Source organism: Myodes glareolus, chromosome 9, assembly GCF_982192425.1.
Source record: "Myodes glareolus chromosome 9, mMyoGla1.1, whole genome shotgun sequence".
NCBI classification, from domain to species: Eukaryota; Metazoa; Chordata; class Mammalia; order Rodentia; family Cricetidae; genus Myodes; species Myodes glareolus.
In genome coordinates, this window is record NC_142034.1 from 22,804,321 (window position 1) to 22,828,369 (window position 24,049).

At 41.0% G+C, this 24,049-nt stretch overlaps 3 protein-coding genes across 3 annotated transcripts; all 3 read right to left on the reverse strand.

The window, feature by feature from the left end:
- Positions 1-2,186: 2,186 nt before the first annotated feature.
- LOC146893291 (uncharacterized) lies at positions 2,187-3,000 on the reverse strand. The gene has a single exon (XM_085694466.2). The coding sequence runs from the start codon at positions 2,994-2,996 to the stop codon at positions 2,187-2,189; it is 810 nt and encodes a 269-aa protein (XP_085550592.2). The 5' UTR covers positions 2,997-3,000.
- Positions 3,001-11,149: 8,149 nt separating this feature from the next.
- On the reverse strand, positions 11,150-11,797 carry LOC146893290 (uncharacterized). Its single transcript, XM_085695783.2, has one exon. The coding sequence runs from the start codon at positions 11,795-11,797 to the stop codon at positions 11,150-11,152; it is 648 nt and encodes a 215-aa protein (XP_085551909.2).
- A 6,621-nt stretch (positions 11,798-18,418) lies between these two features.
- On the reverse strand, positions 18,419-23,462 carry LOC146893289 (uncharacterized). Its single transcript, XM_087909548.1, has 3 exons — positions 23,160-23,462; positions 23,035-23,084; positions 18,419-18,737 (listed from the first exon to the last, which is right to left on the reverse strand). Exons 1-3 carry the CDS (start codon positions 23,460-23,462, stop codon positions 18,419-18,421), a joined length of 672 nt encoding a protein of 223 aa, XP_087765674.1.
- Positions 23,463-24,049: the final 587 nt, after the last annotated feature.

Below are 24,049 nucleotides of genomic sequence, written 5' to 3' on the forward strand. Positions count from 1 at the left end.
TTGCCTCTAGCAAACAGAGCCCACCTGAGAAAATTCTGCCACCATGCTTAACTCTGTTCTTTTTATGTCTAGAATTCCTTTTGCAAACTCTCTCAGGTTTAAAGTGGGTTTAGTTATCCATGTTGGTGTCAATTGTTGACAGTAGATTTTATCCTGCCCATTCAGCCATTCAGTCCCAAAGAAACTTGCAAAGGCATACATTATTTATATACTGGTTGGCCTAGTAGCTCAGGCTTCCTATTAACTGCATTAATTCTTACATCTTAAATTATTCTATTATACTTGTCTATGTTTACTGTGTGGTTTGCTACCTTTTATCTGTTAGGCATTCTCATCTTGCTTCCTCTGCATCAGGCTTCCTCAATGTCAACTGCAGAGTGACTCTTTCCTCTTGTCAGAAATCTCCTGTTTTTGTCACCTCTACGTCTATTTCCTGCCTGGTCGCCCTGCCTGTACTTCCTCCCTGGCTACTGGCCAATCATCATTTTATTAAAACACAAGTTACACATCTTTACGAAGTTCAAAACTATTGTCCCACAGCATGGCGGAGAAATTAGAGCATAGTGTTGTGGCCTGTACCAGATTTTAACATTAGTCTTTGCATTTTTAAGCCTGAACAGCAGAATAAACTATTCTATTTAGACCATTGACATCGGGTCCATCCCCACTGTCAGACGATCCCACATTGACCAGTGTCACCCTTTCACCACCAGTCAGTTTCATGAGTGTCAATTTGATGTTCTTGAATTGCACTCTTTTGTAGACTTTCTTGGTCAAGAGAGTAACAAACTATTTCCACCGGTTACCTCAGGTTATTTTCAGGAAGAAGTGAAGGAGTGGCACTCCTCTGTTTATGTCAGTCCTATGAATAGTCAGGAAGTTGTGCAACCCAAGCATCCATCAAACATAAATGGATGAAAGTGTACAAGAGAAAGACCACTTCTCTTTGATTGCACTCAAATGATATGTCTGAAAGTAGGAGTCAGGGAAGAAAGAACCAAGAAGTTTCTTTCAGGGCATGGGGTAAGGTAAATGGGGAGTGGACAGACATCTGCTGTTTGTTTCCAATTGTTCCAGAGATCTAAAGGATGGCGTTGGTGTGTGTGTAAGTGTGTGTGTGTTACAGTTCTGTTCTCTGAGTAGAATCGCCACCTTGGAGAATTCTTCTTGGCCCTTTCTGAGAGTTCCTCCCAGCTGGGCTTAGTTACTCTTTACATCCCTCACAGAGAGATGGAAGGATCAGGAATGCCTCACTTGAGTGTCCAACTATTCCCTGCCATCAGTTGTATCCATGTCTGCTCTAACTGTGAGAGATCGTCTACATGACTATATCATGTAGACCAGCGAAGACTAGATGTGGGAATCCTACTCTGTAGGTATGCGAAAGCCATCAACCCTGCTAGGTAAAGACATTGCAGTGTAGCATTTTCAGGGAGACACAACCTCATACCTGTAATCAGTCCCTCATTTGTACTGTGTAAGGGAGCCCAAAAAGCATTGACTTCTCAGAGGCAACTTTGGTAGAATCCTGCTTTGGTTTGTTGGTAGAGATTAGGAGGAGAAGATGCTGTTTTTGTCTCCTGTTGGTAAGGAGTTTTATCAACATTGTTTGTTTTTGCGCTTGTGTGTGTGTGAAAGGGAGAGAGAGACAGAGACAGTAACAGAAAGTGAGAGAGAGAAAGAGAGAGAGAGAGAGAGAGAGAAAGAGATGGAAAGAAAAAGACCTTTATTTATAGCACAGAAAATGTCTTTTGAGTATATGATGCAGTATCAAGTGATTTATCAAAGGGTAATAATGACAGACAACATGGAATAAATAACAGTCCAGAGTTTTTATTAAATGTTCATACATTTTTGATAATTTTATTTAAAGTTTCTTTTTTGGGTGTTCAGAAGGGAAGCGAAGATCTGGAATCAGAGGAGAAGCTGTGGGCTGGGCTCCTTACAGAGAGAAAAGGAGAGTGAGAGTGAGTGGTCAAGATGACTGATGGGCTTCCGAAGTAGCCAAGGCTCAAAGAATGATGGGAGTTTCTGCACACATGGCAAGACTGGTGTGACACAAGGACAGTTTTCTGGGCATTGTTCAGTTGGAAAGTTGATGAGCAGTAGGCCTGGCAGCAGCTGGACTCACAGCAGCAGGGCTGGAAGCACCAGCTGGTCACATGAATTGGTTTACATCAGGTGATCTAGCAGCAGGTGGTTTCACAGCATGTTGGGCAGCAGCAGGGCTCACAGCAGCAAGGCTGGCAGCAGCAGGGCTCACAGCAGCAGGGCTCACAGCAGCAAGGCTGGCAGCAGCAGGGCTCACAGCAGCAGGGCTCACAGCAGCAGGGCTCACAGCAGCAGGGCTGGCAGCAGCAGATTTCACAAGAGCTGGGTTGGTAGCAAGGTGTGCAGCAACAGCAGGTCACACAGGTTGGCTTACAGCAGCTGGTTTTGCAACAGGCAGTCTCACAGCAGCTGGGTGGGCAACAGGTTGGACAGCAGCAGCTGGTCACACAGGTTGGCTTACAACAGATGGTCTTGCAGCAGGTGGTCTCACAGCAGCTAGGTGGGCAACAGGGTGGACAACAGCAGCTGGTCACACAGGTTGGTTTACAACAGATGGTCTTGCAGCAGGTGGCTTTAGAGCAGTTTGGTTTGCAGCAGGGCTGGCAGCAGCTGGTCACACAGGTTGGCTTACAGCATATGGTCTTGCAGCAGGTGGTTTTACAGCAGCTGGGCTGGCAGCAGGGTGGACAGCAGCAGCTGGTCACACAGGTTGGTTTACAACAGGTAGTTGTGCAGCAGGTGGTTTTGTAACAGCTGGGTTTGCAGCAAGGCTGGCAGCAGCTGGTGACACAGGTTGGCTTACAGCAGGTGGTCTTGTAGCAGGTGGTTTCACAGCAGCTGGGCTTGCAGCATGGTGTGCAGCAGCTGCTCACACAAGTTGGCTTACAACAGGTGGTCGTGCAGCAGGAAGGCTGGCAGCAAGGCAAGCAGCAGGAGTTGGTCATGATGACACGTGTGGTTGAATGATTCCCGGCAACAGGTGAGGATTTTACAATATGATGGGGTGTTGCATTTTGGACCTTTTATATGTCATGCCTTCAAGGCTTGAACCAATCAGTAAGACCTTTCCTTGATGTTGTTTACCCAATTTTTCATATTCAGTATATGTTTCATAAGGAAGTGCTGCTCAATAGTATGCATCATTGGACAACTTAATCTGATTCTTCTACCAGAATAACTCATAGGAACTCTTTCAGTAAACAGGAGGGTCTTGCTCTATCAGTCTTGTATGCTTGGTCATCATCTGATCACGTGGTAACCCTTGATGTCATGGGAGCATCAGAGTATCTGTTTTCATTTTGTCTGTTCTTCATGGTGAGATTTTTCATTGGACTGACAACTCAGGAAAACCAATATGGAGACTTACTGCTAATTATGAAAACTTGGCCTTATCCTAGACTTGTTTCTAACTCTCTCTTATAGCTTAAATTAATCCATTTCTATTAATCTATGTGTTCCCTTGTGACTCATTGTTTTTAGACTCCTGCATGTCTGCTTCCTCTGTGTCTGTCTGGTTGCACTTGCATTTCTTCTCTGAGGCCATCTCTCCCCAGTTCTGCCTAAATTTCCCTGGCTTGCTATTCATCATTCAGATCTTTATAAAACAACCACATGACACTTCTTCACACAGTGTAATTTAATGTTCTGCAACAGTCCTTAATTTATATAGTACGTGCATAATGGTGCTATGTTCACAAGGATGTAGTGGCTGAGTATCTGTCCTATTATAAATAAAATCTAACATCAGATTAGCCCAGATATCTCTTTATTTACCTGTCTTTCACCTGTGTGTCTCAGAAGCATTAGGGATACAGATATCTGGCACAGTATGTTCCTTATGAGTCTATGATGTGGGAGAATTCCAATCAGTTTTATAACTCATGGAGATCTCTGTGTGATTTTCTTTGGGGCTTGCTGGCTTGTTGGGGTACCAGGCGGGACAGAAACTCCAGCAAGCCAGCCTTCATGTTACAAGGCTAGACTATAAAAACGAGATGGAAGTGTAAATACGTGAGAGTGATTAGATATCAAACTGTGTGTTTCTCTGTCTGTCTGTCTGTCTGTCTGTCTGTCTGTCTGTCTGTCTCTCTCTCTCTCTCTCTGTGTGTGTGTGTGTGTGTGTGCAATGGCCCTGATATCTCCTATCCTGAGGGGCTCACCAGGAGGATCAGACTTAGATTTCTGACATGCAACAGTTCCACAGAGGCGAGCACGAGTAAGAAGATAACTGCTGACAGACAGTAGATTCAGTGCTGTTAGTTTCGGGTTCTTTCCCTGTCTTTTTGTCTTTTTCCTCCTTCCTGCCTGCATTTCCTTCTTCTGTCTTACTATCTCAGTATGCCACCCCTTCTTTATTTTCTTCCTCTATTGCTTTTCTCCATGTGTAGAGATGAATTTAAAATAAGTTGAAATGTAGCAAGTAGTCATGCACATTTTTGTTTTGTGTAACTATGTGGATTATTGATTATTTGATTCTTTTTGAAATTCCTATTCCTTTTAATATTTTCAGCCATACTTCTTGCATAATAATAAAATATACACATTAAATAACACAGTAAGCGAATGATGTTATATTGTTTTACACAATAGAAAATAGTTTTGTAGTGGTGGTACATGGTTTATTTCCAACACTTGGGAGACTGAGGTAGGGAGATTGTTTTGAATTTGATGGCAACCTGGTTTACAGAGCTAGTTCCATGAGAGTCAGGTATTCACAGAGAAACACTATCTAGAGAAACTAAAAGAAAAAGAAAAAAATATAGGAAATATAATTTCAGGGTAAAGGGCCCTCTTTTACCTCTGAACACCTTTATGAAAAAGATTGTTACCTCTTCCTCCCTGTGCGTAGATCACTTTGATCTCACTGTCAGCCTAATGCGCTCTGTACACTCTCTGCTGCCTCACTCAGGTCTGCTTTGCTCCCCTGTTACATTTGCGTCATTTATTTCTTCTTTTCATGTGCAATCCTTGCCATTTTTGTCCTATTATTTCACCTAATATGGTATCTCCATTTCCAGTGCCTGAGTGCAAATCTAGATATTATGTTCTTTAAAGCTGAAAAATTTCAATCATTTATATAGTAAACATTTTACCTATTTACTAAAACTATTGATGGTTTCTGTGGCTGATTTTACAACCTGATAAAGGAATAGTTGTTTGACTGCCATAGTGACAGACAGTTCTCCATTGACCTAGATCAATGACCTAGGTATATTGACCTAGGTGTCTTTATCTCTACACAGAGGAGTAATGTAAGTGGATCATAGGACAGTTTTATTTTTAGCTCTTTGAAAAAACTCCAAACCAATTTCCATGTGTATTATGCTAATATGCACATTTTCATAAACACTTAAACAAGTCCTTTCTTTCCACTCTATTTCTAAGCATTTACTGTTGTTTGCCTTGATGGTAGCCTTCCTGATTGGGGAGAGATGGAATTTTATAGGTCATTTTGAGTTTTATTTCCCTGATACTACTTATGTTGTTTTTTTTCAGACATTAACAGGACATTTGTACTATATTTTTGAGATATTCAAATCATTGTTTCACTTATGGATTGGGTTAATTTCAGTTTTGTTGTTATTTTTAAAATAATTTGTATTTTAGACGTGAATACACTGGGTGGATTTTCTTCTGTTTTTCCTTTCTGTTGTCTGTCTTTTATTTGTTCATTGTAGTCTTACTTGTGAAGAAGCTATTTAATTTGGTGCAGCTACATTTACCATTGATTTCTGCTGTTGTCTAAGCTATTGAAGAGCTGTTGAGAATCTTATTTCCTTTGTGTTTTCTTCATGTAAGCTTTCTGTAACATTTAAAATCTTCCATACATTTGTTTTCCAGCCTGTTAAAGTTTTCATTGTACTGGTTCCTTCGCATCCTTGGTGAAATTCATCTATAAGATCTTTTTTTTGTGGGGACTTATTGTGACTGGAATGCTTTACACAACTTCCTTCACAGTGTGTCATTATTAATTTCTGTATGAAGATTTTATATTTTGTAAATTAAAAGTATTTGCTAAATGTAAGTTTTCTGAAAGACTTTGTAAAAACTTTTAATGATAGAAACATGTACAGACATGCATGAACAGACATAATTTTTCTTACTCTTCTCAGTTATTGTCCTTTTGGTGTTTGTCATTTGTCTCGTGGCTCTGGCTAAGACTAAGCAGAGTATACAAGAGTGAAGAAAGTGGAGAACCTACCATTTTCTCTGTCCAGGTTTTAGGAAAAATGTTCCCAATGAAATAACAATTGGAGGAGTTTATTGCCCCACTCTCTAGTTTACCACAATATCAAAAATTGTCAAAGTAAACCTAGACTTTTTAAGATTAAAATTTACTATGTGTCAATTGGACTTAATGGATATTTATAGAATATTTTAGTACATACAAGGAGCATACATTCTTCTCAGCAACACATGAAATCTTTCCCAACATTTATCACACCATAGTCCACAAAGCAGGCCTTAACAAGCACAAGAAATTCCTTTTATCCCACCAGACTGCATTAGAACAAAAGTAGAAACCAATAACAACAGTGTGTATAGAAACTAGACGAATAATTAGAGACCTAAGCTTGCTATTGAGTGAATTTGTGCGTTATTGGAGACATAGGGAAGAAATTAAATTTCTTAGACACAACTGAGAATCAATGGACTGGCAGTTAGTTCTACTGGGGATCAGTTAAAGAATTTATAAAAGTTACAGCTGTAAGTATCCCTACATACAAACCCCCAGAAAATTCTAAAATAAACAACCTAGTGATTCACCTGAACTCTCTTGAAAAATAGTATGCAGTTAATCTAAATTTTAGTAGATGGCCAGATATAATAAAACAGGGCAGAAATTAATGATGTAGACACAGAAAGAACAATATACAACATCCCAACATTCGGGAGGCAGAGGCACGTGGATCCCTGTGATTTTGAGGCCAGCCTAGTCTATAGCAGGAGTTCCAGGCTAGACTTCAAAGCTACATAGAGAAGCCCTGTTTCAAAAACCAAAAAAGTCCATTATGTAGAATCAACCAAGATATCGTTCTTTGAGAAGCTTCACTAGATTGACAAACCTATGCTCCAATTAATCAAAATGAAAGAATGAGAATATCAAAACTAATAAAATCATAAAGAAATGGGGAAGTCCAGTCAAATTCAGATCATTAGGGGATACTGTAAAAATTATTTCCCCAAATCTGGAAAATTTAGATAAACTTGATAAATATATAAATATGTCGGACCTAATGAAAATAAAATTAGAATAGTTCCATAATGGACAAATGGATTGATGCAGTAATTAAATATCTTCTCACAAAGGAAAGCTCAGAACATGGCCACTACTAAATTCTATCAAAATTTAAGGATGCCCTAATAACAATGATTTTCAACTCTTTTATTGTTGACTGAGGTTTCTGTCCTGCCCGGTTCCCACAGTCATTAAGTCCCAAAGAAATCACACAGAGGTCTACATTAATTATAAACTGATTGGCCTAGTATATCAGGCTTCTTATTAACTCTCATAAAAAGAAAATTTAGGATTATGGTCAAGTTCTGACTGGAATGTTCTTAGAGGCTGGATCATCTCAGCCAGTAGTCTAGAGGATGTTATGGGTGTAGAACTCAGAGGAAACTGCAACAGAGGTGCTCTAATATGTTGGTTCATCTGGGCCATCCACTCCTGTTGGAGATTTTTCAGGGGGTCTTCCTCAATTAAAACTGATTATTTTAAAACTCAGAATGAATCCACAGTCTCTCACTTCCTGTGGAAACAAAACAAAATCTCTTTTCCAAAGTAACATATCTTTTAACTTAAATTTTGAAATCAAGGCATTTTCAAAATATATATGTTAGATCAATCCAGCAGCATTTATAATCAAATGTCTTTTAGCATCTGTTACTCATTCCTCAACAGTCAAACAACTCAAAGACAACACAATAATATATAGTATCCAGATCTCTGTGTATTTTCCATCTTTACGTTCCTTTAATTTTTTAAACTCTATTTCTTATATTTTTATTTTTTATTTTTGGCTTTTGTGACAGAGTTGCTCTGTGTATCTTTGTTTGTTTTGGAACTCACACTGTTGACTAGGCTGCTCTTTAATACAGAGAGATCTGCCTGCCTCTTCTTACCAGGTTTTGGGATTCAAGACATATGTCACCACAACCGGCTACTCTATTTTTTTTTTAAGGAATGATTATCCGTACCCTTTTTCTTTTTTATCCTAAACCTATGTATATTTTTAAATACACTGTAACCCAGTTAGTGATTTTTTTCCATCTGAATATGTCTTTACTGTATATGTCTATCTTTTTTTGACCACATGAGTCTTAAATCTGCTAAGCGGTATGACTAGGATTAAAACTATGGCTTTGACCTCTGGTTTCTCCTCATTCCTTAGCTTTTTGAGAGTATAGCGCCATGGCATAGAGAGGGAAGAGACACATTTCTTATCACATCTGTGCAGTTTCTAGGTTTATGTCATCATCAAGACACATCCTGCTGGCTGCCCATGAACATTAAGTGTTTGGTGGCAGAGTTTCTTAGAAGAACTGTGAGGTTTTTGCAGCTAAACTTGAATCAGGAAATCTCTCTTAAAGAGCTGTGCTTCTGCTTTCCAACAGGAAACAGAGTCCACCTGAGGCAATGCTACTACCAAGAAGTTGTGCTTGACTCTGTTTTCTAGTCTGTCTAGAATCCTTTTTTAAAAAGCTTTCTCAGGCTTTAGGTCAAAATTCTTGCCAAATGTTTGGGCACCATTTGTAGATAGAAGTTTTTGTCATGACCTGTCCCACAGCCATTCAGTCTCAAAGAAAAACAGAGGCTTATCTTAATTATAAATTGTTTGGCCTGGTAGCTCATGCTTATTACTAACTAGCTCTTACAACTTAAATTAATCCATAATTCTTATCTATTTTTAGCCAAGTGTTTTGGTACCTTTTCTCAGAGAGACATTCTCAACTTGCTTCCTCTGAATCTGGCTGGTGACTAAAAACTAAGTCTTCCCTCTTCCCAAAATTCTCCCAGTATGATCTATGTAGTGAGACCTTTTCTCAAAAACAACAACATCAAACATCAATGACAATAACAATCAAGGTCAAGTAGATTTCATCTAAAGAATACAAGGCTGGTTCAACATGAAAATCAATAAATGAAACTCATAATATGACTAAACTTAAGGATAGAATCACATGATCTTACAGAAAAGGCATAGAAAAGGCATTTGATAAAAGTTCCACAAATTTTCATAACAGAAATCCTAGAGAAATTGGGATAGATAGGTTCTATTTCAAAAAATAAATGCTACATGAGAAACATATAGCTAATAGCTAATGTTATATTAGATAAGGAAAAGCAGAAATACCATTATTTCCTTCCTTCCTTCCTTCCTTCCTTCCTTCCTTCCTTCCTTCCTTCCTTCCTACCTTCCTTCCTTCCTTCCTTCCTTCCTTCCTTCCTTCTTTCCTTCCTTCCTCTTTTCTCACCCACCCATATTCTAACCAGGCAGTCTTCATCTGTCCAAGGCTGGGATCTGTTCTGCCCTCTGCTCATCCACCAAAGTCCTTGTGTTTGTTCTCATCTTCATGCACGTCACACCGTATGTAACTGACACCATACTCAATGTTGACCGACAAGAAAACATCCCATGAGGCTCTGGAGGAAATTTGCTCTTTTCTAGAGGTAAGGAGAAGTTACTGGCAATTCAGTTCCCATCCATACAAAGAATCAGATCAAATGTAGATAAATGGCTAAAGAGGAATTTATACAGTGAACAGGTGGTTTTGAACTTTTTTAAAATTTTCTTTAAGAAAATAATTACTCATTTACAAAACTCAATGGAATACATAAATTACTGAATTTGTAGGTTTCTTTTCAAATTTAACACCCATTGAAATAATTTAGTATTGTTTGCATGTGCACGAGTGCGGGATGATGAACTACTGAAGCATGGGTAGCCACAGAGCCTTCATCTCTGAAGAAAACTGACTTTCCCTTCCCCCATGATCTACCTAATATCAAGGCAGTCACAATCCCAGGGTGGATGGGGGAGGGGCCCGTGGGATTTACTCTAAAGGGAGGTGTAAGGTTGATCCAGCAGTGTAGTTTGTAAGTACCAAAGTCTACCTCATGCAGTTTGTGCACCTAGATATAGTCGATGCACTGAAAATCTACTTCCCAATAGTTGAGTCTTTTAGAATGCCTGAAACGTTTTCCTCTTAAGGCTCCCTTTCACAGTTCAATTAAAGATGCCATGAGGAGCTAAAGTGTGACTAGAAATCTGAGGGTAAAGATCTGAGGAGTAAGAAATCAACTCACAAGAGGAGTTGTTCATCCATATTTCTTTACAATTCTTCTTTCTCATTTCTATTATTCTTTCCTTGTTCTCTCTTACACTTTCTTTTACACTGTTCCACACCTTACAAATGTTCCCAGTCATATATAGCCTTATGCCAACATTTCCCAAGCCTTAGCAAGTTCCAGAGATGGAATTCTTCTGTCCCATAGAAAATTAAGAGCTTCACAACATGCATGTGCATGCGTGCACGCACACATACATACCACACACGCACACACACACCACACATACAGAGTGTGAGAGAGACAGAGACAAAGATAGAGAGAGATTGACTTTTATTCATAGTGCAATAAAATGATTTTGGAGTACATGGATACAGTATCAAGTGATTGATCAAAGGGTAATAATGACAGATAGCTTGGAATAAATAGCAGTCTGGAACTTTTAATAATTTTCCATATATTTTTGATAATTTTATTTAAAGTTTCTTTCTCAGTTGTTCAGAGGAAAAGATGAAGATTCAGGCTCAGAAGAGAAGCTGTAGTCAGAGCTCCATACAGAGAGAAAAGGAGAGTGAGAATGAGGGGACTTGCATTCTCTCAAGGTGACTGATAGACTTCTGAAGTGGTCATAGCCTCAGAGGACGATGGGAGCTTCTGCCCACATAGCAAGACTGGTGTGACACAAGGACAGTTGTTTGGGCATTGTTCAGTTGGAAAGTTGATGAGCAGTATGCCTGGCAGCAGCTGGACTCAGCAGCTGGACTAGAGTTCCTAGGTCTCATGAGTTGGTTTACATCAGGTGATCTAGCAGCAGGTGTTTTCACAGCAGGCTGGGCAGCAGCAGGGCTCACAGCAGCAGGGCTGGCAGCAGCAGGGCTCGCAGCAGCAGGGCTGGCAGCAGCAGGGCTGGCAGCAGCAGGGCTCGCAGCAGCAGGGCTCGCAGCAGCAGGGCTCACAGCAGCAGGGCTCACAGCAGCAGGGCTCACAGCAGGGTGTGCAGCAACAGCAGGTCACACAGGTTGGCTTACAGCAGGTGGTCTCACAGCAGCTGGGTTGGCAGCAGGGTGGACGGCAACAGCTGGTCACACAGGTTGGCATACAATAGATGGTCTTGCAGCAGGTGGTTTTAGAGCAGCTTGGCTGGCAGCATCTGGTCACACAGGTTGGTTTACAACAGATGGTTGTGCAGCAGGTGGTTTTGCAACAGCTGGGCTTGCAGCAGGGCTGGCAGCAGCTGGTTATACAGGTAGGCTTACAGCAGCTGGGCTTGCAGCAGGGATGGCAGCTACTGGTTACACAGGTTGACTTACAACATGTGGTCCTGCAGCAGGTGGTTTCACAACAGCTGGGCTTGCAGCATGGCTGGCAGCAGCTTGTCACACAGGTTGGCTTACAGCAGGTGGTCGTGCAGCAGGAAGGCTGGCAGCAAGGCAAGCAGCAGGCGTTGGTCATGGTGTCAGGTGCGGTTGGAGGGTTCCTGTCAACAGGTGAGGTTTTTACAATATGATGGGGTGTTGCATTTTGGGCCTTTTATATGCCAGGCCTTCAAGGCTTGAACCAATCAGTAAGACTTTTCCTTGATGTTGTTTTACACCATTTTTTCATATTCAGTATATGTTTCATAAGGAAGTGCTGCTCAAAGGTATGCATCATTGGAAAGTTTAATCTGATTCTTCTACCAGAATAACTCATAGGAACTCTTTCAATAAATGGAAAGGTATTGCTCTACTAGTCTCCTTGTATCCTGGGTCACCATCTGGTCACGGGTTAACCCTTCATATCATGGGAACATCAGCGTATCTGTTTCATATTGTCTGTTTTTTGTAGCGAGATTTTTTCATTGGACTGACAGCGCATGAAAACTATCATGGAGACTTACTGCTAATTATGAAAGCTTGGCCCTATCTTAGACTTGTTTCTACCTAGCTCTTATAACTTAAATTAATCTGTTTCTATTAATCTATGTGCTCCCTTGTGACTCATGGTTTTTAGACTCCTGTATGTTCTGCTTTCTCTGTGTCTGGCTGGCAACATTTGCATTTCTTCTCTGAGGCCATCTCTCCCCAGAAGTTCTGCCCAAACTTTTCCTGCCTTGCTATTCATCGTTCAGATCTTTATAAACCTAACACATGACACATCTTCACACAGTAATTTAATATTCTGCAACAGTCCTCCATGTATGAAGTACATGCACGATGGTGCTATGTTCACAGGGATGGACTGGCTGAGTATCTGTACTATTATACATATTTTTTCACATCAGATCAGCCCAGATATGTCGTTCTTTACCTGATCCTCCACCTGTGTGTCTCAGAAGCATTAGGGGTACAGATATCTGGCACAGTATGTCCTTTATGGTGCTCAACTATAGAAAAGAGATGGAAGTGTAAATACATGAGAGTGAGAAGATATCAAACTGTTTGTCTCTGTGTGTATGTGTGTGCACGCCCACACGTGTGTGGGTGAATGTGTGTAATGGCCCTGATATCTCCTGTCCTGAGGGGCTCACCAGGAGGATCAGGCTTAGATTTCTGACATGCAACAGTTCCACAGAGGCGAGCACGAGTAAGAAGATAACTGCGGACAGACAGTAGATTCAGTGCTGTTAGTTTCGTGTTCTTTCCCTGTCTTTTTGTTTTTTTCCTTCTGCCTGCCTGCATGTCCTTCTTCTGTCTTACTATATCTCAGTATGCCACCCCTTCTTTATTTTCTTTCTGTATTGCTTTTCTTTGTGTTTAGTGATAGATTTAAAATAAGTTGAAATGTAGCAAGTAGACATGCACATTTTTGTTGTGTTTGTAACTTGTGGATTACTTATTAGTTTTTATGAAAATTTTATTCCTTTTTATATTTTCAACCTTTTTATATTTTCATAATTCATACATAATAATAGAATATACATATTAAATAACACTATAAGAGAATGATCTCATATTGTTTATAGCCGAGAGGTGGTGTTGCATGTTTTTTATCCCAGTACTTGGGAAACTGAGGTACAGGGATTGTTTTGAATTTGAATTTGAAGTCAACCTGGCTTACAGAGCTAGTTCCAGGACAGTCAGCGATACACAGAGAAACCGTGTCTCAATAAAAATAATTTCAGGGTACAGGGCCATCTACATTCTCTGAACACATTTTTTAAAAAGATTGTGACATCTTCCTCCTTGTGCAAGGCACACTCTGATCACACTACTGTCAGCATGACGCCCTCTGTACACTCAAGGCTGCCTCACTCAGGTCTGATTTTCTCCCCTGTTTTGTTCATGTCATTTTTTTCTTCTAATTTTCATATGCAATACTTGCCATTCTTAGTCTCATTTGTTTCACTATTACAGGAACTCCATTTCCATTGTATGTGTGCAAATATAGTAATTATGTTTTAAGGGTGAATGATTTCAATTATTTGTATATTACATATTTTACCTTTTCATTAAATTCATTGACGAATTCTTGGGCTGATTTTGCAAATTGACTAAAGTAATAGTCCCTTGTTGGCCATGGTGACAGATATTTCTCCGTTGTATATTGACTTTGTTTTCTTTTTTTTATTAATTTATAAAAGCTTCCACTTCTGCCCCTCCTCCCAATACCCTCCCTCTCCCCTCACTCCCTCTCCTCCTCCCTCTCCAGCCCTAAGAGCAGTCAGGGTTTCCTGCCCCGTGGGAAGTTCAAGTTCCTTCCCCCTCCCTCCAGGTCTAGGAAGGTGAGTATCCAAACAGACTAGGATCCCAAAAATCCAGTACATGCAGAGGAAACAAGTCCCAATGCCATTATCAATGGCTTCTCAGACAGTCCCCGTGCCAGCCACATTCAGAGAATCCGGCCACATTCAGAGAATCCGGTTTGATCACGTGCTCGTTCAGTCCCAGTCCAGCAGGCCTTGGTGAACTCTTATTAGATCAGTCCCCTTGTATCAGTGGGTGAACACATTCCTCACGGTCCTGCCTTCTTTGTTCATGTTCTCCCTCCTTCTGCTCCTCATTTGGACCTTGGGGGCTCAGTCCAGTGCTCCAATGTGGGTCTCTGTCTCAATCTCCATCCATCGTCGGGTGAGGGTTCCCTCTGATCCTGCCTTCCTTGCTCACATTCTCCCTTCTTCTGCTTCTCATTTGGACCTAGGGAGTTAAGTCCAGTGTTCCAATGTGGGTCTCTGTCTCTATCTCCATCCATCGCCAGATGAAGGTTCTAAGGTGATATGCAAAATATTCATCAGTATGGTTATGGGCCAAGGCCAGTTCAGGCACCCTCTCCTCTGCTGTCCAGAGTACAATCTGGGGATCTCTCCTTGGACCTGGGAACCCCTCTAGAATCAAGTCTCTTGTAAACTCTAAAATGGCTCCATTATTTGAGATATATACTTCCCTGCTCCCATATCCATCCTTCCTTCCTCCCCACCATCCAAATCCCCCAAGCTTTCCCCAATCCTCCCCTACTCCCTTCTCTCTAACCCTCTCCCCTTCCATCCACCCCGCCCCCGTGCACCCAAGGTTGCCTGGCACTCTTACCTACTTCCAATATCCAGGAGGAACAAACAGAGGTGTAATGTACCTGGATCATGTGGTAGTTGTATTTTTAGCTCTTTGAGGAAACTCCAAACTGATTTTCATAGGTATTATGCCAATTTACACATTCTCATCAACACTTAAAAGAGTTCCTTTATTTTCTCCCTATATCCTAAGCATTTACAGTTTGTTTCCTTGATGGCAGCCTTCTTGTCTGGGGTAGATGGAATTTCATAAGTAGTTCTGGTTTGCATTTCCCTGATGACTACTTATACTATTAGTGTTTTAATGGATTTACTGGATGCTTATACTATTTTTTGAGATATTCAGACCATTGCATCCCCTGCCCACCCATGGATTGGTTTGCTTTCAATTTTGTTGTTAACTTTCAAACTCATTATGTATTCTGCATATGAATCCCCAGAATGAATAGCTTCAAATGGGTTTTCTTCTGTTTTTCCATTTTTTGACTTTTACTTGGTTTATTGTTTCTTATTTGCAAAGAAGATATTTAATTTGATGAAATTGCTTCTGTCATTTCTTGCTGTTATTTTGTGAGCTATTGAAGAGCTTTTTGAAAATCTATAGCTTGTGCCCATGTTCTGAAATGTTTTCTTCAATCTTCTTCAAAGTTACAGATTTTATATAATGCTCTATTTTAATTATTTTTATTCATCATCATTATTATTATTTGAATTTTTTGTCCTTTTGTTCAACAAAAGATCTCATTACTGGAATTTATTATGTATGTAGTTGAGGCTGGCCTCAATATCACAAAGATTTCCTTGAGTCCATCTCATGAATGTGGGGATTAAAGGCTTGTTTTACTATGCCTGGTAACAATTTCATATATTTATATAAAATATTTTTGTCATATCTCATTATCATTCTTTTGAATTTCCCTTCCACTGAACCCTTTTCTCCCTCACAGTCTCCCTCCTATATTCAGTGTGTGTGTGTGTGTGTGTGTGTGTGTGTGTGTGTGCAACCCACTGAGTGTAATAAAGCGGTCAGTTATGGGCAAGATAACTCTGGTTACACTAGCGAAAAACTCACCTTTTCTCCCCCAGCAGTCATTTTTTGCAATGTTTCTTCAAGAAGGAATGGGGTCTCAGAAACTCTCCCTGTCTGCAATGGAATGTTAACAGTGTCTATGTCCCCCACAAAGCTGTGTTCCACAGCGCTCCTCCCCATCCTCTGGCTCTTAGATTGTTTCTGTCCTCTGTTGCAGGATGTATTCTGAGCCTTGGAGGGGGTAATGTGGATATACTGTTTGATTACTTTGAGCACTTTAAACAGCCATGTTTTTCTGCCATCGTCATCATCACCCACCGCAAGCAGAAGCTTCTCTGACCAAAGACGGGAACAACACTGACTTATGGGAGCATTTTAAGTGGTAGCTCTGCTTTCACTGAGTCAGAACTCTTACCATGAAACAGCACATCTAGGTGCCCAAGAGAGAAGTCAAGAGTTCAGAGTCCCTTTAAGTGTACAATTTACAGGGTAGCTCAAGTACCCAGCATCACCACACCTTTAATCCCAGGACTTGGGAGGCAGAGGCAAGAGGTTCTCTGTGAGTTCAAGGCCAGAGTGGCTTATGGAGAGAACTCCAGGACAATCTGGGTTACATAGAGAGACTCTCTTTATGTTTCTTTGTTTTATAAAGAGAATAACTCAACTAACTACCGAGTCATTTTGCGTGAAGGGAATTTGTGGAAAGGAGCAGCTCAGAGATTAGGAGAGCAGGCACTGGTGCTGTGATGGGAAGGAATGCCATTTCTCGACAGATAACTGGTTGATGAATCATGGAATTTTAGAGGTCAGGGAGCCACAGTTAGACAGTTCTTTGTGAAGTACAGCATAGCAGAGGGACATTGTTACTTCATTGCTTGCGTTATTTTTTTCCTGATGGCATGAGCTATCTCCAAACACTGTAATATTGTTTGTATAATGTATCAGAAAAAGAAGAGACCAAAAGGTCTTGACATGTGTGTGGAGAAATTTGGACTCTTGAAACTTTAAAAAATAAAAATGACGTATTTATTATATTTTATGTATATGAGTGTTTTGCCTGCATGTATGTATATACACCACATGCACAGGAATGTAAGAAGAGGGCACTGGATGCCTTGGAACTAGAATTGCAGATGGTTGTGAGTTGCTATGTGGATGCTCGAAATGAACTGAGGTTTCTTCTCAAGAGCAATTTGTGCTCTTAACGGTGGTGCCATCCCTCTAGGTCCAAATCTGGGAATCTCGCACAGTAGTAAGAATATGAAGAAAAACAGGTGTGCAGAAATTTACAAAGACGCTTCAAAAAATAAAATTAAAGATACTTTATGACTCAATAGCCATATTTCAGGGGAGTTATTCAACTTAATTCAAACCAGAATGTTTTTTAATTCAAAATTTTATTTTTGATCATGTTCATTTATTGAATGCAGTGAGGGAATCTATAAAGTCCTTTAAGTATGTCACAGACTCGTGTACTTTGATGATATTTGTTCTTCCTTAGCCCCTCCCTTGACTAGTTGCCCCTTCTCATAGATCTTTTATAGGATTTGAAGTTCTGTGTAAAATCTTGGGTTTACAAATGAGAGCACTTGGTTGATTTTTTTTAATATAGTTCATTTTATTCAATATAATAATCTCATATGCAGCTCTTTTCTGACAAATGATGTGGTAGAAATCAGAATCCTAAATTGCTGCTGACACTTCCAAGTTTATGTCAATTCCATTAACAATTGATAAGATGTAACTGAATCTTAGATGTTCTTTGAAAAGGAAATGGATAAAGAAAATAAGACAGAAAATCCATTCCTATATATAATCCCAACAAAATGATATGTGTAAAAATCAAACAGCAAAGGAGAGATCTTTGGGTTCTGGAAGTTGAGGTTGGAGGAACCAGGAAGATGGTAATCATAGGGTATTAAATTTCAATTATTCCAGATAGAAACCTTCCATGAATTTACTGTTCAATACCATGCTTCATGTCACTGATGCAGGGAGGCCATGTTGAGCATATAAAAATCTATAGGTTATGTGAATTTTTCATTAAATGATTCATCAACATGAAATGACAGACACTATGGAATGATGCTAGCACAGAGTTTATTAAAACTGCTTGCTTCCAGGGACATATCTCATAAGTGAACAGAAAGAAGAGAATAGCACATAAGAATCTGGGACTGACTCAGAAGAAAATACAGTTGAGAAGATAATGAGTTAATACAAGGTTCATTTTGGGGTAGAGTTATTAGGTTATTAGGTTATTTGGTGAGAGGTATAAAGATCCTAGCTCAGATTTTAAACTAATAATAGACCTTCACTTTAGTACCCCATTAAGATAGCAGAAAATCCATAGTCTCTGGAGATAAGGAGAGAGACAGTCCGAGGGACACCATCCTTCCTCAAAGTATTGGCCACACTTGAGTTGGAATTTACATTCCTCAGGTTCCCTGGTGAGAACATGAAGGGGGTCTGCAAATGTTAATATGTGACTCTTGCATCTAGAGCATGTCAACTCTCCCCAGAGCATGGCTGTGCAGATGTTTCTTAGCAGAGCTGCTCAGCAGCAGCAGGGCTGGCAGCAGGGTGTGCTGCAGCAGAAGTTCACACAGGTTGGCTTGCAATAGGTGGTCTTGCAGCAGGTGTTTTCACAGCAGGTGGGCTGGCAGCAGGTGATAATGCAGCAGCAGGGCTGGCAGCAAATGGGGGCACAGCAGCAGGGCTGGCAGCAGGTGGGTACACAGCAGCAGGGTTGGCAGCAGCAGGGCTGGCAGCATGGTATGCTGCAGCAACTTGGGGGACAGCAAGGTTGGCAGCAGATGGATTCAGGGCAGCTGGATTCACAGCAGCAGGGCTGGCAGCAGGTAGTCTTGCAGCAGGTGGTCTTGCAGCAGCATGGCTGACAGCAAGGTGGGCAGCAACAGAGGGCCATGGTTGCGGGTGCGGAGGGTTTTACTCTGTTCACAGGTGAATTTTCAACTGTGTAGTAAGTTTTTCTAGTCAGGGCCTTTTATACCATGGACCTCCAATGTTTGGACCAATCAAAAAGACTCTTCTTTGTTCACCATTTCCATATTTAATTTGTGTTCATGAAGAAGGAAATTCTCACCTCATGCTCTGAGTCATTGGGAAGCATCCTTTTCTTCTCCGGGGATGCTTACCTGAACTCTTTCCAGTAGCTCAGGCGCTCATCCCGTCAGCTTTGTTGCAGCTCTAGTGGTCATCTGGGCTTTGGTGGCTCCTGCTCTATGGGAAGGTCAGGATTCCTTCGTTCTTACAACTTTCTTCTGCCACCTGTGCTTAGATTCATAAATGTCTCTGGGCCTGAGTGTGCTGTATTCACTATGATGGACTCAACACCTAGTTCCCTGTCTGTTTGCCTACAAAGCCCAATTCCAAACTGTCCCACGTAGGTGCCAATATCTGTATAATTTGCTAGACCTTGTATTGGGGGGCTCATTAAAAGTTGTTTCAGGTAAGGGTGTCTGGAATGATGTGTTTCATAGCAGAGTGGAACCAGCATTGATTGGTATAAAAGGAAACCCCAGCATATTAAGAATAAGGAGGCATCAGAGGATATGTGAGTGGCCATAATTCCTGACTGTCTACTCCTAGGAGCTCATGGGGAAGAAGTCCTTAGATTCAGACAAAAGAGTGTGAGCGGGTGACTCCAGTGCACACCTGGCTGTCAGCAGGGGCGGTGACCTTAGACTGGTGATCTCCTGATTCCCTCAGTTTGCTTTGCTCTCTAATTTTATCCCCATCCCTCACTGTCTGGTCTTTCTCCTTCATTGCCTTATCTACTCTACCTCTTTTCTTTCCGTTCAGTGAAAGAATCATGATTATTTGAGACATACATAATTTATGACCTAATTTATCTGTGGGGAATAAGAAACACACCCCTCCCTATTTATCTACACTAAAAATACATAATTATTCATGTATTAAATAATATGTTAATTTTCCATTCGAGATAATAAAGGGTGAACACAGCCATACCACTATTTAAAAACTGGAATTTAACTTTAGTTTTTGCAAACCATTTCATGTCGCTCATCCTCAAAAGCTGGTTCTCACTGTCTTAAAGAGTCAGTCTTCCAACCTTGGCATCACTTTGAACGTCTTTGTGTCCTTGATCCTAAGATGACTGTGACAACCCTCACTATCCAGAACCCAGTTCATTCTTATGTTTGCGTAATATTCCACACGATGAATTTGACACTGCTCACTGATTGCTCCTAGAAACAGAAAATTGTTTATAGTTTGGGACTATTCAAAACAGCGCTGCTAGAAATGTGTCTTTTTAAAACACCATGGCTGTAAGTACACATCCGGGTACCTGGAGGTATGCTTAACATGCAGCGTTGGTACTTCACTTTGCAGGAGCTAAGTGCTTCGTTTACTACATTTATTCTTGGATAGTATCTTTTTTGTTGGACCATATGTGTTCTTTTTTGTTTCTTTTCTTGAGACAGGGTTTCTCTGTAGTCCTGGTTGCTCTAGAACTCACTGTGTAGAACAGGCTGGTCCTGAACTCATAGAGATTCACTTGCCTTGCCTCGCCAGTGCTGAGATTAAAGGTGTGTACCATCACCCTCTGGCTGCATTTTATGTGTTTTTAATTTAAAACTTATATTTCTGCGTCTTATGACATACAGAAATTGATCAGTTTGTTTAGCATGTGCTGATTTTCCACAGCTGCGCATTTGATCACAACGTTGTCCTGAATGCACGTAACACGGTTGATCGAATTCCCTCACTGTCACCCTCTCTGGTGTCCCCTGTGGCCTCCTCCTGATTCTCTTTCTCGTTCCAAATTGCCTATTGCTCCTTTTGTGTCCCTACCCCTCCTGAGATGACGGAAACTTTACTTTTTCTTTGGAGTTCTACTTACTTCACTTATCAAGTTGACCCCCAAATTTCATGTTTTCTGGAAAACAGCATTATTTATTCTTCCTCATATGCACCATATCTTATTCATTCATCCGTCCACTGACAGACAGGCAAACTGGTTCTTTCTTGTATGTACTGTGGAGTAGTCATGTGGTGGTTATAACTTTAATTTTTTTTAAAATCCTACAAACTAATTTCCATACAGACTGTGCTAATTTCCATAACCATTAACAATGTGTAAAGGTTTCCTTTCCCCCTGGGATCCTCACCAGCACTTGTTATTGTTGGTTTTCTTGATGACAGACTTTCCTGAGGGTAGAGAGGTAAATTTTCAAGGATGTTTTGATTTGTATTTCCTGGTGGTAAATGATATTAAACATTTTTTCTCATGTATTCTTTTATTCATCAGTACTTTTGGTTTTTTAAAAAAATCTTCAAATAATTTGATGCTTTAGTGATTATATGACCTTTTCTTTTTATTTCAGATTTTATATTCTCGTATATATGTATATGAATCCACTTTGGATAACTAGTTGGCATCCTTCCTACTCAGATTGTCACCTGTCCATGTGGCCCGATCCTTGTTATTGGTTTTTTACACAGATGTTCTTTGCCTGCACTTAAAAAGGTTATTTAAAAGGTTCTTGGGGGATATACATAATGCTATATCACCCATAGTGATGAACTAAATAGTTGGCTTCTAGCCTGAATCTCCTTTGCATTAACAATGGTATTCACAGCATACAGAAGGGAATCCCACATTAGTTCAGGTGTTGTCTCCATAAGAGCCTATTCATCCTTGTCTCTGTGTGAAGATAAGTTTATGCTTTGGCAGAGGTAAGGAGGAGCAAGAAGTCATGGGCAAACCAAGTGATGGGTTTACAAATGCAAGCACTTGGTTGAATTCTATTGGGTGTGGTATATTTTACTCAACTTGATAATCTCATAGCAGCTTTCCCCCCTAGCAAATGACATGGTTGAAATCAGAAGCCCAAAGGGACACTGACACTCCCAAGTATATGCCAATCCTATTAACAATTGACAAGATGAAGCTGAATCTTAGATGCCTTTTGACAAGCCAACAGATAAAGAAAATAAGACAGAAAGTCCATTGCCATCTATCACTCCACCAAAATGATGTGTGTAAAAGTCAGACAGCAAAAGAGAGAAAAGACCCTTGGTTTATGGGAGCTGAGGTTGGAGGAGCCAGGAAAATGGTAGTCAGTGGGTATTAAATTTCAATTATCCCAGATAGAAATCTTCCATGGTTCTAGTACTGAACTCCATGCTTAATGTCACTGATACAGGGGGACCACGCTGAACATTGAAAATTCTATTGATTATGTGGATTTTTCACTCAGAGATTTATCAAAATAAAATGACAGACACCAATGAATGATGATAGCACAAAGTTTATTAAAATTGCTCACTCCCAGAGACACATCTTACAAGTAACTAGGAAGAAGGAAATAGCACATAAAATCTGGGGTGACTCAGAAGAAAGTGCAGTTGAGAACATAACCGGTTAAATCAAGTTTCATGTTGAGGGTGGTGTTTTCATAACTTATTTGGTGAGAGATATAAAGATCCTGGCTCAGAATTTAGACTGATACCAGATCTTCACGTCAGCCCCACAAGAAGATGACAGAAGATCCGTATTATCTGGAGATGAGGAGAATGGGGGTAAGGGATTCGATCCTCAGGTTTCCTGGTGAGAACGTGAAGGGGGTCTGCAAATGTTAATGTGTGACTTTTACATCTTGGGCATGTCAACTCTCCTCAGAGCATGGCTGTGCAGGCAGGCGTTCCTTTGGGGTCAGAGGCAGCAGGGTTGGCAGCAGGGTGTGCTGCAGCAGATTGTTGTAAGGAGGCCACTAGTTAGTTCCCGGATGCTTAGCTCCGAAATAACCACACAGAAACTATGTTATTTAAAATACTGCTTGGCCCATTAGCTCTAGCTTCTTATTGGTTAATTTTTACATCTTAATTTAACCAATTTCTGTTAATCTGTGTATTGTCATGCAGCTGTGGTTTAACAGCTAAAGTTCCATCCGGCTCCATCGGGGCTTCTCCCTAACTCTGCCTCCTTTCTCCCAGCATGCCATTTAGTTTTCCCCGCGTACCTAAGTTCTGCCCTATCAACAGGCCAAGGCAGTTCCTTTATTTATCAATGATAATCACAGCATACAAAGGAAAATCCCACATCAGCAGATGTTCACACAGGCTGGTTTGCAACAAATGGTCTTTCAGCATGTGTTTTCACAGCAAGTGCTTTCACAGCATTTGGGAATGCAGCAGCAGGGCTGGCAGCAGGTGGGCACGCAGCAGGAGGGCTGGAAGCAGAGTATGCTGCAGCAACATGGGGGACAGCAAGGCTGACAGCAGATGGACTCAGGGCAGCTGGGGGCACAGCAGCAGGGCTGGCAGCAGGTTGGGACACAGCAACAGGGCTGGCAGTAGCAACTGGGGGCACAGCAGCAGGGCAGACAGCAACTGGGGACACAGCAGCAGGACTGGCAGCAGCAACTGGGGGCACAGCAGCAGGGCTGGCAGCAGAGTATGCTACAGCAACATGGGGGACAGCAAGGCTGACAGCAGATGGACTCAGGGCAGCTGGATTCACAGCAGCAGGGCTGGCAGCAGGTGGTCTTGCAGCAGGTGGTCTTGCAGCAGCATGGCTGATAGCAAGGTGGGCAGCAACAGAGGGCCATGGTATCAGGTGTGGAGGGTTTTACTCTGTTCACAGATGAGTTTTCAACAGTGTAGCAAGTTTTTCCAGTCACTGACTTTTATACCACAGATCTCTAATATTTGGGCCAATCAGAAAGACTCTTCTTCTTTGTTCACCATTTCCATATTTAATTTGTGTTCATGAGGAAGGAAATTCTCACCTCATGCTCTGAATCATTTGGAAGCATCCTTTTCTTCTCTGGGGATGGCTTACCTGAACTCTTTCCAGTAGCTCAGGTGCTCATCCTGTCATCTTTGTTGCAGCTCTAGTGGTCATCTGGGCTTTGGTGGCTCCTGCTCTATGGGAAGGTTAGGATTCCTTCGTTCTTACAACTTTCTTCTGCCACCTGTACTTAGATTTATAAATGTCTCTGGGCACGAGAGTATGCCTGTATGATGGACTCAATGCCTATTTTCCTGACTGTTTGCCCACAAAGTCCAATTCCAAACTGTCCCAGGTGTGTGTCAATCTCTGTATAAATTCCTATCCCTGTGTATCTGGGGCTCATTAAACGTGGTTTGAGATAAGCATGTCTGGAATAGTATTTTTCATGGCAGTGTGGAACCA

Coding starts and splice junctions, on each gene's coding strand:
- LOC146893291 (XM_085694466.2), bottom strand. CDS start 2,996: ATGACCAACTCCTGCTGCTTGCCTTGCTGCCAGCCTTCCTGCTGCACG.
- LOC146893290 (XM_085695783.2), bottom strand. CDS start 11,797: ATGACCAACGCCTGCTGCTTGCCTTGCTGCCAGCCTTCCTGCTGCACG.
- LOC146893289 (XM_087909548.1), bottom strand. CDS start 23,462: ATGGCCCTCTGTTGCTGCCCACCTTGCTATCAGCCATGCTGCTGCAAG. Junction 23,085..23,159: donor GCTGCCAGCCCTGCTGCTGT/GCCCCCAGCTGC, acceptor CTCTGCTTCCAG/CCCTCCTGCTGCGTGCCCAC. Junction 18,738..23,034: donor CCCTGCTGCTGCATTCCCAA/ATGCTGTGAAAG, acceptor CTGCAAGACCAC/CTGCTGCAAGACTACCTGCT.